Source organism: Muntiacus reevesi, chromosome 1 (assembly GCF_963930625.1).
Source record: "Muntiacus reevesi chromosome 1, mMunRee1.1, whole genome shotgun sequence".
Lineage (NCBI taxonomy): Eukaryota > Metazoa > Chordata > Mammalia > Artiodactyla > Cervidae > Muntiacus > Muntiacus reevesi.
In genome coordinates, this window is record NC_089249.1 from 47,535,088 (window position 1) to 47,548,082 (window position 12,995).

The 12,995-nt window shown below is 52.6% G+C and overlaps 1 protein-coding gene across 2 annotated transcripts; it reads left to right on the forward strand.

The window, feature by feature from the left end:
• Positions 1-806: 806 nt before the first annotated feature.
• Positions 807-12,995, forward strand: LPAR5 (lysophosphatidic acid receptor 5). Of its 2 annotated transcripts, none has more exons than XM_065923350.1 (2): positions 807-842; positions 9,102-12,995. In XM_065923350.1, exon 2 carries the CDS (start codon positions 9,334-9,336, stop codon positions 10,780-10,782), a length of 1,449 nt encoding a protein of 482 aa, XP_065779422.1. In that variant the 5' UTR covers positions 807-842; positions 9,102-9,333; the 3' UTR covers positions 10,783-12,995. The 2 variants fall into 2 exon arrangements, with proteins under 2 accessions (XP_065779422.1, XP_065779411.1); XM_065923339.1 differs by lacking the exon at positions 807-842 and adding an exon at positions 3,681-3,813.

The following is a 12,995-nucleotide window of genomic DNA, read 5'->3' on the forward strand; positions in this document are numbered from 1 at the left end:
TGGGCTACAGTCCATGGGGTCGCAGAGTCAGACACGACTGAGCAACTAACAGAATCACAATGTACCATCATGCCCTCATTACCCAGCTTTTATTATCAACATGTGGTCAACCTTTTAAGACCCTGAGAAACCCTGTAATAGAGAAACCTGTTCGACTTAGTGTTTCCTATATACATTCAACCACAATGTCCTTTTTCACTTAGGGCTGAAAGCATGTTTTTTTTTTTGTTTGTTTGTTTTGTTTTTTTGCACTGAGCACAGACAACATGCCTGGCCCTATTTTATCTGGAAGACAGGGTGCTCAGCCCAGGCTACGGAGACTAGGGGTTGTCTTCTGAGTCCTGCTCCCCCACCCCCACAAACACACAGAGGGAGGTATAAGCCACCTGTGACAAGAGCAAAACCATCTGCTGGAACCCAGAAGAGACGAGACAGCTATGGGGAACCGGCAGGAGAGCAAGAGGCTGGGGTTAGTCATTAGAAATCTGTGGTACTGGGTGTGACAGCTAGGCTTCCCGGAAACTTCAAGGGGTGTGAGAGGGATGGGTGGTGGTGGGGGGGCATTAGTGGGTGAGGGTTGGGGCTGCATTAAGTGCCATTATCTGCTGGGGTTTTTTCTCTGGCTGAACTGTGAAGGCATTGAGGTCACCGCTTCCTCCTCTGTCTCTCTCCCTGCCCGCTGTCTCGGGGTTGGGTGCGGGTGCGTGCAGGGTGCTGGGATCTGCTGAGATCTGCTGAGGTGGGTGTGTCCCACCGCCAGGAGCAGGTCCTACCAGCCCAGCCCGGCCCAGAGCAGGCAAGAGCCAGCTCAGGAGAGCGGCGAGCCACACTGACAAGCACAGGTAAGCGGGCGTCACAGGTGGGATTGAACCTCAGAGGGGCACAAGGACAGCACCCCTCCTTTAGAATTGGGGGACATGGGTGGGAGTGGAGGTGAGAGGGGGCCCTGGGCCTGGGGAAGTCTTTTTGAATATAGAGCTCAAAGGGGCGACCTCAGGCAGGCAGACCGCAGACAGAGGACGTGCCCTGGAGCATGAAGCCAGCCCCTGGGCCTGTCTGTCCTGGGGGCTGGGTCTTCCCCTTCATCTACTCTCACGCTGAACTTTGGGTCCCAGGGCCCCAGAGGAATGGAGGGCCCTCTGGGGATGGTTTCCAACCCACTCCCATTCTCAGATAAGACAATGTCCAACACCCACTCATCCAGGGCCAGGCTGGTGACAGTGACCTGACCTGATTAAACTCCCTAGCGGGTTCAAGGCACAGACCTGCTCTCATAGGGAGCTTCCCAGCCAACTGCAGTGTCTTAGAGGCACCTGAGAGACACGGCCTTCACCCAGGGCATTTTCTTTATAAGATGTTTAGGTCAGACGTCTCCAGTGTCCTGCCAGGTCTGGTAGAATGTGGTCCCGGAGTGTCACGCAGTGGACAAAATTTCAGATGCTAGGCACAGGGTCGGGGTGGGGGTCATGTTTGAGGGTGTGCAGGGCCTTCTTTTATTTTTGTTTTAATATTTATTTGATTATATATTTTTGGTTGTGCTGAGTTTTCTTTGCTACACATGGGCTTTTCTCCAGTTCCAGAGAGTGGGGGCTACTTTTGAGTTGTGGCGCACGGGCTTCTCATTGTGGTGGCTTCTCTTGTTTCAGAGCATGGGCTCTAGGTGCGTGGAGCTTCAGTAGTTGCGGCTCAGGGGCTTAGTTGCCACGAGGCACCACGGGGGATCTTTCCAGATCAGGGATCAAAGCAGTGTCCTTTGCATTGCAAGGTGGATGCTTAACCACTGGACCACCAGGGAAGTCTGAGAGCAGGGCCTCCTGACACCCGTGTGTCACACCACTGAGGGCGGCTGTTTCCTGTTTGTGGGGGCCTCCCTGATGGGAAGGGGACCTCCCATCAGGTCGCATCTCTGGTCCCTTCAGGGTGAGCTGAGATTGTCGCCGAAGGGGACCTGGAGGCAAGGGTTGGGTTGAGACAGAAGCAGAAACTTTCAACCCTTGAGCTTCACCTCCTGGCCACCCAGAGACCGCAGAGCCCAGCTGTGTCCCTGTCTGTGTGCGTGCGCATGTCCCTCAGCATGCACCCCAGCAGCTCAGAAGCCTCCCAAGCCCAGGCCCCCGGGGAGGGACTGCAGAGGCTTCAGGGCTCCACACCACACACACTCAGTGCTGCCCAAGGGCAGGGCCAGCTCCATGCATCCAAAGGCTTCCCGAGGTTTCTGTGAGTCTGTGGGACCCAGCCAAGTCCCAAAGCAAGGATCACCCAGAGCACAGGGCTGCCGAGAGTTGATCCCATCTGAGTCCTGAGCGATTGGGACTTTGTTTCCTGTTTTTCCAGCTCTTGACAGCAGGGTGGAGAAATGTATGCAGGTGGGGAGGTGACAGCCATTCACCTGGCGACTAATCATTGAACTTTTGGCCTTTTCCTAGAAAGGAGAGATGGGGTGAGAATAGAGAGAGGGAAAAGATGCAGCTGAGGATGATGTTGGAAGAACTGGAAGAGAGGCCAAGAGGGGAAGGGTGGGGAGAGGCTGGAGCAGGATCTGGGCTGCAGAAAGCAGAGCAGGCCTGGACCAGAGAGGAAGGAAGATGGAGGTTAGACAGGACACATGGAGGGGAAGACCATGACCCCTGGGTCAGGAGGAGGCCATCCACTCAACCTGGTGATCTGGTACTATCTCCACCTTACAGACTGCCCCAATCAGCCTGCAATGCAGGAGACCCAGGTTCAATCCCTGAATCAGAAAGATCCCCTGGAGAAGGGAACAGCTACCCACTCCAGTATTCTTGCCTGCAGACTTCCATGGACTGAGAAGCCTGGCAGGCTACAGTCCCTGGGATCGCAAAGAGTCAGACAAGATTGAGCGACTATCAGTCACTTTCACAGACTCCCCAGACCCAGGACAAGCTGATGGGCAGGATTCATCTGTGTTCCAGAGCAACCCTGGGACAGAGATTTTCATAAAGCCTTTAGACTTCGTCATGCTTCCTCTGGAAGCTCAGTACAGTTTGCATCCGTTTGGGGAATCTGAACATGCAGGCCTTAAGAGTCTTCATAATCACACGTGTCTGTGGGTAGAGGTTGAATCTTCTCGTGGCTGCCAGGGTGCGGCAGGAGAGGAAGTGGGTTCAGTTAGCTACGCGGGTCTGGTTGCCGGCGCACTGTGTGTGGTGAGGGTGGGGGTGGGGAGACACGCTGATGGGCTTTTGACTGCCCAAATCTAAAAGTAGGCCAGAGCTATTCAGAGCTGGTCTTCTGGGGCAAGAAGGATGAAGAGACTGAAGATTCCCACTTTCCAAATTTCCGAAGGGTGTAGATTCCAAAGGAGAAGAGGTGACGAGAGCAAGGCCTTTGGTGGATGTTCAGAGAGGCAGGGAGATGGGGGGGGGGGGGGAGGGGGGCAGGAAGCCCATGGGGAGGGTAGCAGACAGGAGGAAGCTGGTGGTGTCTGTCTTCCCTCCCTGCCCCCATCAGTGTCCCAAATCACCCACCACTCTTCTGTTCAGCTCCCCTCGGCATCCCTGGTCAGGCGCCAGAAGGGTGGACGCCACGGGCCAGTTGTGTGGAGGAGAGGAAGGGAAAGATCATGATCTAGCCTCCTGTCCACTTTTATCCTCCATTCTCACTTCCTGCCAGGGCAGAAAATAGCCCTGCCCCACTGACTTATCTCAGCAAAGTGTGGTGCCCAGCCCAGCTCAGAGGGCAGTGGGGCCGGTCCCAGAGGCCCCAGGGACACAAGGCATCTGGGCCCCAGGTGTACTTGTGGCAAGCTGAAAGACGGAGAAGGCGAGGAGGAGAGTGACCACGCATACTCTGGTCTGTGCATGGTGTATGTGTGTGGGGGGTGGAGCCAGGATGCCGGAGGGGCAGTCTCCAGGCCTCTCTTTGCCTCTCAGTGTCCTGGGGTAGGGATCTGCTTGTGACCATCTGCACGCCTGTGTGTGTGCCCCTGAAGCTGCCCGTCTGTCTGTCCATCTAAGGATGTTGTCCCGAAGACAGGGGCTGGGTCTGCCCTGCTCCCCTGGCTTGGCTGTCTGAGGCTCCGTGCACACACACATGTGTTACACACGGATCTGTATGTTACTAGCGATCTTGTGTGCCCATCCCTTGGTGCACCCTTACCTGCCTGTGGCCTTGCATGTGAGTGCAGCTGTGTGCACACGTGACCTCTGGGCATGCTGAGGTTGCTGAGCCCATGTGGGCCTCCAGATTCCCCTTCTCCCCGGTGAAATGAAGTCGCAGTGTCTCTGTTCTTCGGAGCTGCTGCTCTTTCTTTGCTTTAACGCCCCCAACCCCCAGTCTGACCTCTTGCTGACAGCAGGACAGAGGAGAGGGCCTTGCTGCCCCTCCCCCACATCCAGAGCCCTCCTTCCATTTCCTGTTTGCCTCCTTTTTGGCAGTTTTTCCCATCTCTGCCATCTGGCCTGGCACCGTGCCCATTCAGTTCCTCTGACAGGGAGCCCCAGGGAAGCAAGCGAATGGGGTGGGGGACTAGGGCAGGGGCCTGGCAGGTCTCTACGCTCAGCTTAGACCGCTCTGTGTGAGTCTGGCGGAGAGGGGTAGCTTTTTGAGACATCAACCCAAAGGCTTCTCGGCTTTGGAATGGAGGAAGGAGAGAGATCTCTGAAGAATTCCTAACTCCACCTTTTAGTAGCAGGTCACCTAATACATTCTGGTCTCATTAACATGGCAGTGTTGTTGATGAGAGACTTGCGTGCTGTGTGCTTAGTCACCAGTCCTGTTCAGCTCTCTGGTGGACTATAGCCCACCAGGCTCCTCTGTCCATGGGATTCTCCAGGCAAGAATACTGGAGTGCATTGCTATTTGCTCCTTCAGGGGATCTTCCTGACCTAGGGATCGAACCCAGGTCTCCAGTGTCTCCTGCATTGCAGGCTGACTCTTTACCACTGAGCCACGAGGGAAGTGCTGAGAGATTTGGGATTCTTAGAAAAGAATTATCCATTCACTCATTCACTCATCCTAGTTGTAAGGAGCTATTGATTCTCCAAAGAATGGTTAAGAATGATAAAGTGTTACTGTAATTGTAGCTGTGGGCTTCCCAGGTGACTCAGTGGTAAAGAATCTGCGAGCAATACAGGCGATACTGGAGCTCTGAGTTTGATCCCTGTGTCAGGAAGATTCCCCTCCCTGGATGAGGAAATGGCAACCCACTCCAATATTCTTGCCTAGGAAATCCCATGGACAGAGGAGCCTGGCGGGCTACCGTCCATGGGGTCGCAAAGAGTCAGACATGACTTAGGGACTAAACAGCAATAAAAATTGCAGTCGTAAACTGTTACAGAAGTTTTATCACAAGCAGTTTCCAAACAAGGCTCTCCAAAGGGACATGCCTTTCACTGAGTTGCACATGTGGGAAAGATAGTCAGGAATGTGATAAGAAGAGGTTGGAATGATACATGAAATATTATAACAGGATTACAGGCTGAATGGACATGGCAGGGCAGAGGGAAGATTTCCTGCCAGGCAGCCAGTGAATATCTCAAGGGCCTGCTAAGCGGAAAGACTGAAGTGTGAGTGAGCTTGGGAAGAAAGCTGTGAAAGGTTTAATCCCCACCCCCTAGGACCTCATCATCTGGTTGGGGAAATAGGACAAATACACAGGACATGACCTGAGGAGCTGAAAGCAGAAAACTGTTTCAGTAGGTAAGGGGAAATTGTCAGGAGGGCATATTTGTGTGTGTGAGAGATGAGTTCGTGGTACCAATGTTTGAAGTGGGAGAAAGAAGGAAGTGGGTTATTAAACAGCACATATTTCAATTGGACAAAGGAGGAAATAAAAGCGTTCACCTATGGGCACAGATTTCATCTAGGCAGCAATAAAAGTTAGGTGCAGCATCCAGTTCACACCCACCCACGTGTTCTTATTGGAGGCATCTTGGACTTTGGAGATGGGATGTCCTGGGTTTGAGTCCTGATTTCACTGCTCACTGACCACTTTTGAGTAAAAATCAGGAGAAACACTGACCACCAAGGGCTGCTGGGAGGATTAGAGCTTGCATTTAGAAGGCACCCAGGGAGATGGTGAGTGATCAGTAAGGCAGCTATTATTTTTGACTCAAAATTTATGGAGGGAGGGGCCGGGGCTACAAAGATGAGTAAGTCACAGTCCACAGGCCCTCTCTCAAGGAGTTCACGGGTGAGTGGGAGGAGCAGACCAAGAACAGCTCATGACAACCTGAGTAGGAAGGGTTGACCCGCGTCCAAAGTGCTGGGGAGACACCAGAGAGGGGACTATGCCTGCCTGGTGGGAGGGCAAGAGTCAGGAAAGGCATCATGGGGCCCTGAGAAGTGGCTGAGTTTACCAGTCAGGGAAGGGGAGAAAGGGCATTCCAGATTGAAGAGACAGCACGCGAGAGGCAGAGCCCTGAAGACGTCAAGTATTTGCAGAATTATCACTAGTTTGGCATGACTAGAGCAAAGGATCACGGGAGGTGGGCACATTTTAGGAAGAGAACCTGGTGTTACTTGCTTTTCCGCACGTTTAAGACCTATCCAGCATTATTTTTGTTGATGAAATCGATATTTCATAGGGGAAATGTTTCTTTATTCTTGTGCTGTGCTTCTTACAAGTCTTAAACTGCTGGAGTCTACAACTGCTTGTTGGAAGGAGAACAAACAAACAAATGAAAAACACACTAGAAAATGTATGACAATTAGGTTTACAACTTTGTTCCATGTAAGGATTTAAGTGGTTCCTACTGAAAGGTGTAGGTTCAGTATTTTGGGATAACGGCTCAGGGTCTTCAGATAACTTCTTTCCTTAAGATCCCTAGATCGGCATGTGGCCACCCATGTTCATTATCATTACCCATAATATCCAAAAGATGGAAAAGCCCAAGTAACCATCAACAAATGAACGGGTGAACAAAATGTGGTGTTTATATGGGAATATATTTGTTGTTGTTGTTTAGCTATTTAATCGTGTCCAGCTCTTTGAGACCCCATGACTATAGCCCACCAGGCTCCCCGTCCATGGGATTTTCCAGGCAAGAATACTGCAGTGGGTTGCCATTTCCTCATCCAGGGAGGGGATCTTCCCTACTCAAGAATCGAACCTGCATCTCCTGCATTGGCAGGCAGGTTCTTTACTACTGACCCACCTGGGAAGCTCAGGAAAATATTATTCAGCCATAAAAGACTGTAACTCTGATACAGTCTATAACATGGAGAGACCTTGAAAACTTTAGGCTAAGTGAAATAACCCAGACACAAAAGGATGGAAATTCTACGCTTCCACTCAGAGGAGGGGTCTAGAACAGGCAAATTTACACAGACAGAAAGTAGAACAGAGGTTTCCAGGAGAGGAAGGGAGCAGGGATGAGCAGTTATTGCTTAATGGGTATAAAGTTGTTTGGGATGATGAAAAAGTTCCAGAAATAGTGGCAATGGTTACACAATGCTGCGATTGTACTTAATGTCACTGAATTGTACTCTTAAAGATGGTTACAATGGTAATTTTTTAAAGTTCTGTATATTTTGCAACACACACAAAATAGACAGCATGTGGGGATCACAATGGAGGGGTCACTTCTGTGGCCTGGCATTAAGGAAGGACTTGAGACCAGGTCCTGTCTTCTGACTCCGCTACCTCTGGCCACACTCTTCGTCTGCCAGCTTTTGCCTGAGGATGGCAGTGGTCTGTCCTTTCTGGCAGTCTTATCAGAGCCCACAGTATTTTCTGGCCTCATCGCCACCCTCTATGGGCTAAGCGCCCCCTTCTAGCCCTTAGGACCAAACTACTGTCTCCCCCCATCATAGAATCCTCACTAGGAAACAACCGAGTCAGACTTTGCAGGGAAGCACCCAGAGAAGTTCAACCCATAGGGCCTTCCCCCATCTGGCAGGACTGTGCTGAGGTGTGCCATCAGCATATGGGACACCCATTCTTTTTTTTGGGAGGGACCCCCATTCTATTACTGTCCCCATTTTACAAAGGAAGAAACTGAGAGTGAACAAGGTCGAACCATCCAGCTGGACCGGGTCACTCTGACCACACAGCCAGCCCACACAGGAGCAACAGCAGAGATGAGGCTGGGACTTCGTCCTGTACTTGGGAGTTTGAACTTTATTCTTTAGATAATGGGGAACAAGCAGAACAGGCTGGTGCCAGGGGAGGGGCTCCACAGTTCTTCTCACCACCTGACATAACAGCTATTTTTGTGTGTGTGTGCGCTAAGTTATTCAGTCATGTCCAACTCTTTGTGATGCTCTGGACTGTAGCCTGCCAGGCTCCGCTGTCCATGGGATTTCCCAGGCAAGAATACTGGAGTGGGTTGCCATTACTTTCTCCAGGGGATCTTCTGGACCCAGCGAATGAACCACATCTGCTATGGCTCCTGCACTGCAGGTAGATTCTTTACCCATGAGCCATCCACCCAAGGAAGCCAATACCTATTTACCAGTTCTTTATCATCTGTCTCCTTTCAGTGGAATGGAAAATAGGTGGGGGCAAGGCCTTTGCTTTGTTCACCACTGTGAACATGCCTGAAACCTTCTAAAGTCCCAGGAAGCATTCGCAGAAGAAAGGAAGAAAGGGAGAGATATTAGCAGATAATAACAGTAACCAAAGCATTTCATATATATCGACTCCTTGGGTCTAATGACCTTGTGAAGTAGGAACCCCTCTCCTTTCTTTCTTTTTTTTTCCAGGTAAGGAAAATGAGGGGTAGAGATATTAAGTCAGTTTTCTTTCCTTTAAAAAAAATATTTATTTGGCTGTGCAGGGTCTTAGTTGCGGCATGCAAACTTTTGGTTGCAGCCTGTAGGCTCTAGTTCCCTCACCAGGGATTGAACCCTGAGTTGGGAGCTCTGAGTCTTAGTCACTGGACCACCAGGGAAGTGGCTAAGGCACAGGAGGACAAAGGCACAGATTTATACCTAGGCAAGTCTGACTCCAGAGCCTGTGCATTTAACACTGTGCCATAGAGTCAGCTGCAGAAAGCTGTTCTGGGCACAGAAGGAAGGTAGGGGAGAGATCTGAGGCTAAAAAAGGTCTCAAGAAGCCAGGGAGTTCAGATCCATAACATTTGTGTCTTCAGCCCTTTCTTGTGCTGTCTTGACTTCTGGCTTCCCTCCTGCTCCAGGTCTCCACTGCCGATGAGGCTGTGACCAAAGGCAACCCACTGCTCCCCACCTTCCCCCAAGCCGACTGCCTTGCAACCACAACCCACACGCCCATGCTGAACCCCCGCTTGCTCTGGGGCTCTCTGTGCAGCCCCCAGGCCCCGGCCCCGGAGACTGGAGATGCACCCGATGCTAGGATGCGGGAGCGCCCCCTGATGCCCCCGGCCTAGCTCCTCGGCGCACAGTGGCACGATGCAAGCCAACTCTTCGGCCAACAAGTCTCTTCAGGCCGAGTGCCCGGACTACCAGCCCATCCATCATTTGCATCTGGTGGTCTACAGCGTGGTGCTGGCGGCCGGGCTCCCCCTCAACGCCCTGGCCCTCTGGGTCTTCCTGCGCGCGCTGCGCGTGCACTCGGTGGTGTGCGTGTACATGTGCAACCTGGCGGCCAGCGACCTGCTCTTCACCCTCTCGCTGCCCTTGCGCCTGTCCTACTATGCGCGGCACTACTGGCCCTTCCCGGACTTTCTGTGCCAGCTGGCGGGCGCCGTCTTCCAGATGAACATGTACGGCAGCTGCATCTTCCTGACGCTCATCAACGTGGACCGCTACGCCGCCATTGTGCACCCGCTGCGGCTGCGCCACCTGCGGCGGCCCCGCGTGGCGCGGCTGCTCTGCCTGGGCGTGTGGGCGCTCATCCTGGTCTTCGCCGTGCCCATCATCCTGGCGCACCAGCCCTCGTCCTGCGCCAGAGACGGCCGCGACGTGTTCCTGTGCTTCGAGAGCTTCAGCGACAAGCTGTGGAAGGGCAGCCTCCTGCCGCTCTTGCTGCTGGCCGAGGCGCTGGGCTTCCTGCTGCCCCTGGCGGCCGTGGTCTACTCGTCGGGCCGCGTCTTCTGGACCTTGGCGCGGCCCGACGCCACGCGGAGCCAGCGGCGGCGGAAGACGGTGCGCCTCCTGCTGGCGAGCCTGGTCATCTTCCTGCTGTGCTTCGTGCCCTATAACGTCACGCTGGCCGTGTACGGGCTGCTACGCGGCGAGGTGGTGTCCGCCAGCTCCGAGGCGCGCAAGAAGGTGCGCGGGGTGCTGATGGTCACGGTGCTGCTGGCCGGCGCCAACTGCGTGCTCGACCCGCTCGTCTACTACTTCAGCGCCGAGGGCTTCCGCAACACCCTGCGCGGCCTGAGCGCCCCGCTCCGGGGCAGGACCTTGGCCGCCAACGGGGCTCAGGAGGCGCTCGCCGAACCGCTCACCGAGACGGCCCAAGCCTCTACTCTGACCGCCGCCAGTCAGGGGAAGCTCCGGCCCTCCGACCCCCGGTCATCCTTCACCCCGTCCCACGAGGATTCGTCCTTCAGAACGCACAGTCGTTCGTACCAGAGCGCGGTCCCCTCGCCCCCGCTTCCGCGCCTCTGGCACTCTCAGACACCCCGGGGTGTGCACCGGGGGGCGGTAGGGTGGGCGCTGGGACTTAGGAGTGGCAGCTCCCACTCCCGGATGCAGAAGAGAACGAAGTGTGGGGCCCAGGGGCGCGCGGAAGGAAGAGCGTCGCTGGAAATGTCTTTAACTAGGGGTGATGGTGAGCCGCGGAGGACCCCTTCCCCAGCCCCTAGAAAGTGTTGCTATGAACCTGCCCATGCAGAGGCAGGAGGCTGGATGAAATGCCATTGGCGGGCAGGAAACGCGGCCGACAGCTGGTAGATGGAGCAGAAGATGGGTGTCCTGCCTTTAGACCGACCACAGCAGACCTAGGAAGTCTTAGGAGGCTCCGCCTGCCCAGCACTGAGGCATAATATTAATAATACGAAAGCGTATTGGATGCTCACTGAATTGGTTTCCTTCTTGTCTAGTGATTTGAAACAATTTAAACCTGACGTCCAGCATGGATAGTTGGGGGCAGGGAAAAATTGAGTTAGAGGAGTTTCCCCTCCAAGTTCTTGGTCCCTATTCCCCTTTCTAGGTCCTGCCTTCTTCCCCCTGCAAGATCTCCTCCATTCTAGGTCCTCAGTTCTTCCCCCTCCACCTGGCGCCCCATCTGCTGCTTCACCTATAATACAATAAGGAGAACATTCTTGTACTAAAGTAACAATTCTCAGACTTGTTCGTCTCAGACCCTTTTACACTCTTAAACATGGAACATTCCAAAGAACTTTTGCTTATACTTTGTTCTTTTGATACTTAACCATACTAGAAATCAAAAAGAATAACTTTAAAAACAGAAATACACAAGCAGGCATTCCAATAGCTGTGACAGCAACAGTGTTACGAAGCCTCTGGGAAATTCCATCATCTCCTTGTGAGAGAATGAGTGAAAAGGACAAGTGACAGATTAGTAGTAGTATTATGAAAATAGTTTAGACTTTCTCAAAGAGTCCATCCCGAGATCATGCTTTAGAACCATACCTGTACTGAAGTATTAGAGTTTGTGTAACTTCTTCCCAGGCTATTATATACATTGTTTTTATTAATGCCAGGGAAAGAGCAGTGCTCAAGTCAATTGTCAGCTGTAGTCTGTAAGGCTTGCAGCTTCTGGGGGTGGGGATGGGGCAAAGCAAGTAGGTGCTCTACCCCAGTGGAGCACTATCTGGGGATCCTGGAACTGCAGCAGGAGGTGGGGGTGGAACTAGCTACACAAATACTCAGGAGGAGGAGGTGGGGTGGGGGTTTCTCTGGGCAGGGAAAAGGGAACAGAACAAGAGCCAAGCAAGAAGTTTAAACGGAAGTAAATCCGATGAATGATGGACAGGAGGGCAGGAACAGGGTGACTGCTCTTAGCAAGCTGGAAGTAAGGAAATGGAAGTCTGATTTACCGGCCACCTACTGTTTCCTTCCTTCTTGAATGGAGTCTGGGCTGGCACTATGTCATCCTAAGTGAAGTCGCTCAGTCCTGTCTGACTCTTTGCAACCCCGTGGACTGGGGCCCCCAGGCTCCTCCATCCATGGGACTCTCCAGGGAAGAATACTGGAGTGGGTTGCCATTTCCTTCTCCAGGGGATCTTCCCGACCCAGGGATCAAACCCAGGTCTCCCGCATTGCAGGCAGATGCTTTAATCTCTGAGCCATCAGGGAAGCCCTATGTCAGCCTAAGACCCTGACATTATTAGTGAGATTAGCAAGGGAGTTGGTGACATGCTCATGTCCTGCATGCATTTCTGTGTCTCTCAATGCTGTATGTTTCTGTGTGTGTGCGTGTGTGTGTGTCTGTGCGTGACTGTCAGAGTTTCCCAGGCTGTGCCACTGTGTGTTTTAGTTCGGACTAAGCCTTTTGTGTCTTTACCTGAGTCCTCCAGATAGTGATTTACAAGAGTAAAATGACCCCTGGTGGCCAAACCGGAGAACTGACCCAGCATCCTCCCCGAGAGCCGTGAAGCGCAGCTTTCCTCCCTCTGGTCTGAGGTTAGCAGCCTTCTGCTGCTCCAGAAGAGGCCTGGTGGTTAGCAGGTTAGCACCTGCTCCATCCATTGCTCCATCCTTAGGGTTCAGCCCTTCCAGCCTTGGGGGCACCAAATGTCATCATCATCCAAAGTCTCAGCATTTTGCCCTATCCAAACTGAACCCAACAGTTTTTAAAAATTACTTGAGTTTGTTTGCTTTGGCCACATTGCATGGCTTACAGGATCTTAGTTCCCCAAACAGGGATCGAACCCATGTCCTTGGTAGCAAAAGCATGGAGTCTTAACCACCGCACTGCCAGGGAGTTCTCTATTTGAGCATTTTTATTATGCAGATAAGTGGATGAATTCCAAAGCAATTAAAGCTCACACAACAAATATCTTCTAACTTACTATATAATTTACTTATTTATTTATTAATTATAACTTTTACAGTTTATTGTCTGTCTCCTCTTCACCGCCCCCCCCCCCAAGTAGAATGTAAGTTCCCTGGGGGCAGGGATCTTTGGTTCTCTGATGTAT

What these genes read in the sequence shown, in the direction of transcription:
- LPAR5 (XM_065923350.1), top strand. Translation starts at nt 9,334, where the DNA reads ATGCAAGCCAACTCTTCGGCCAACAAGTCTCTTCAGGCCGAGTGCCCG.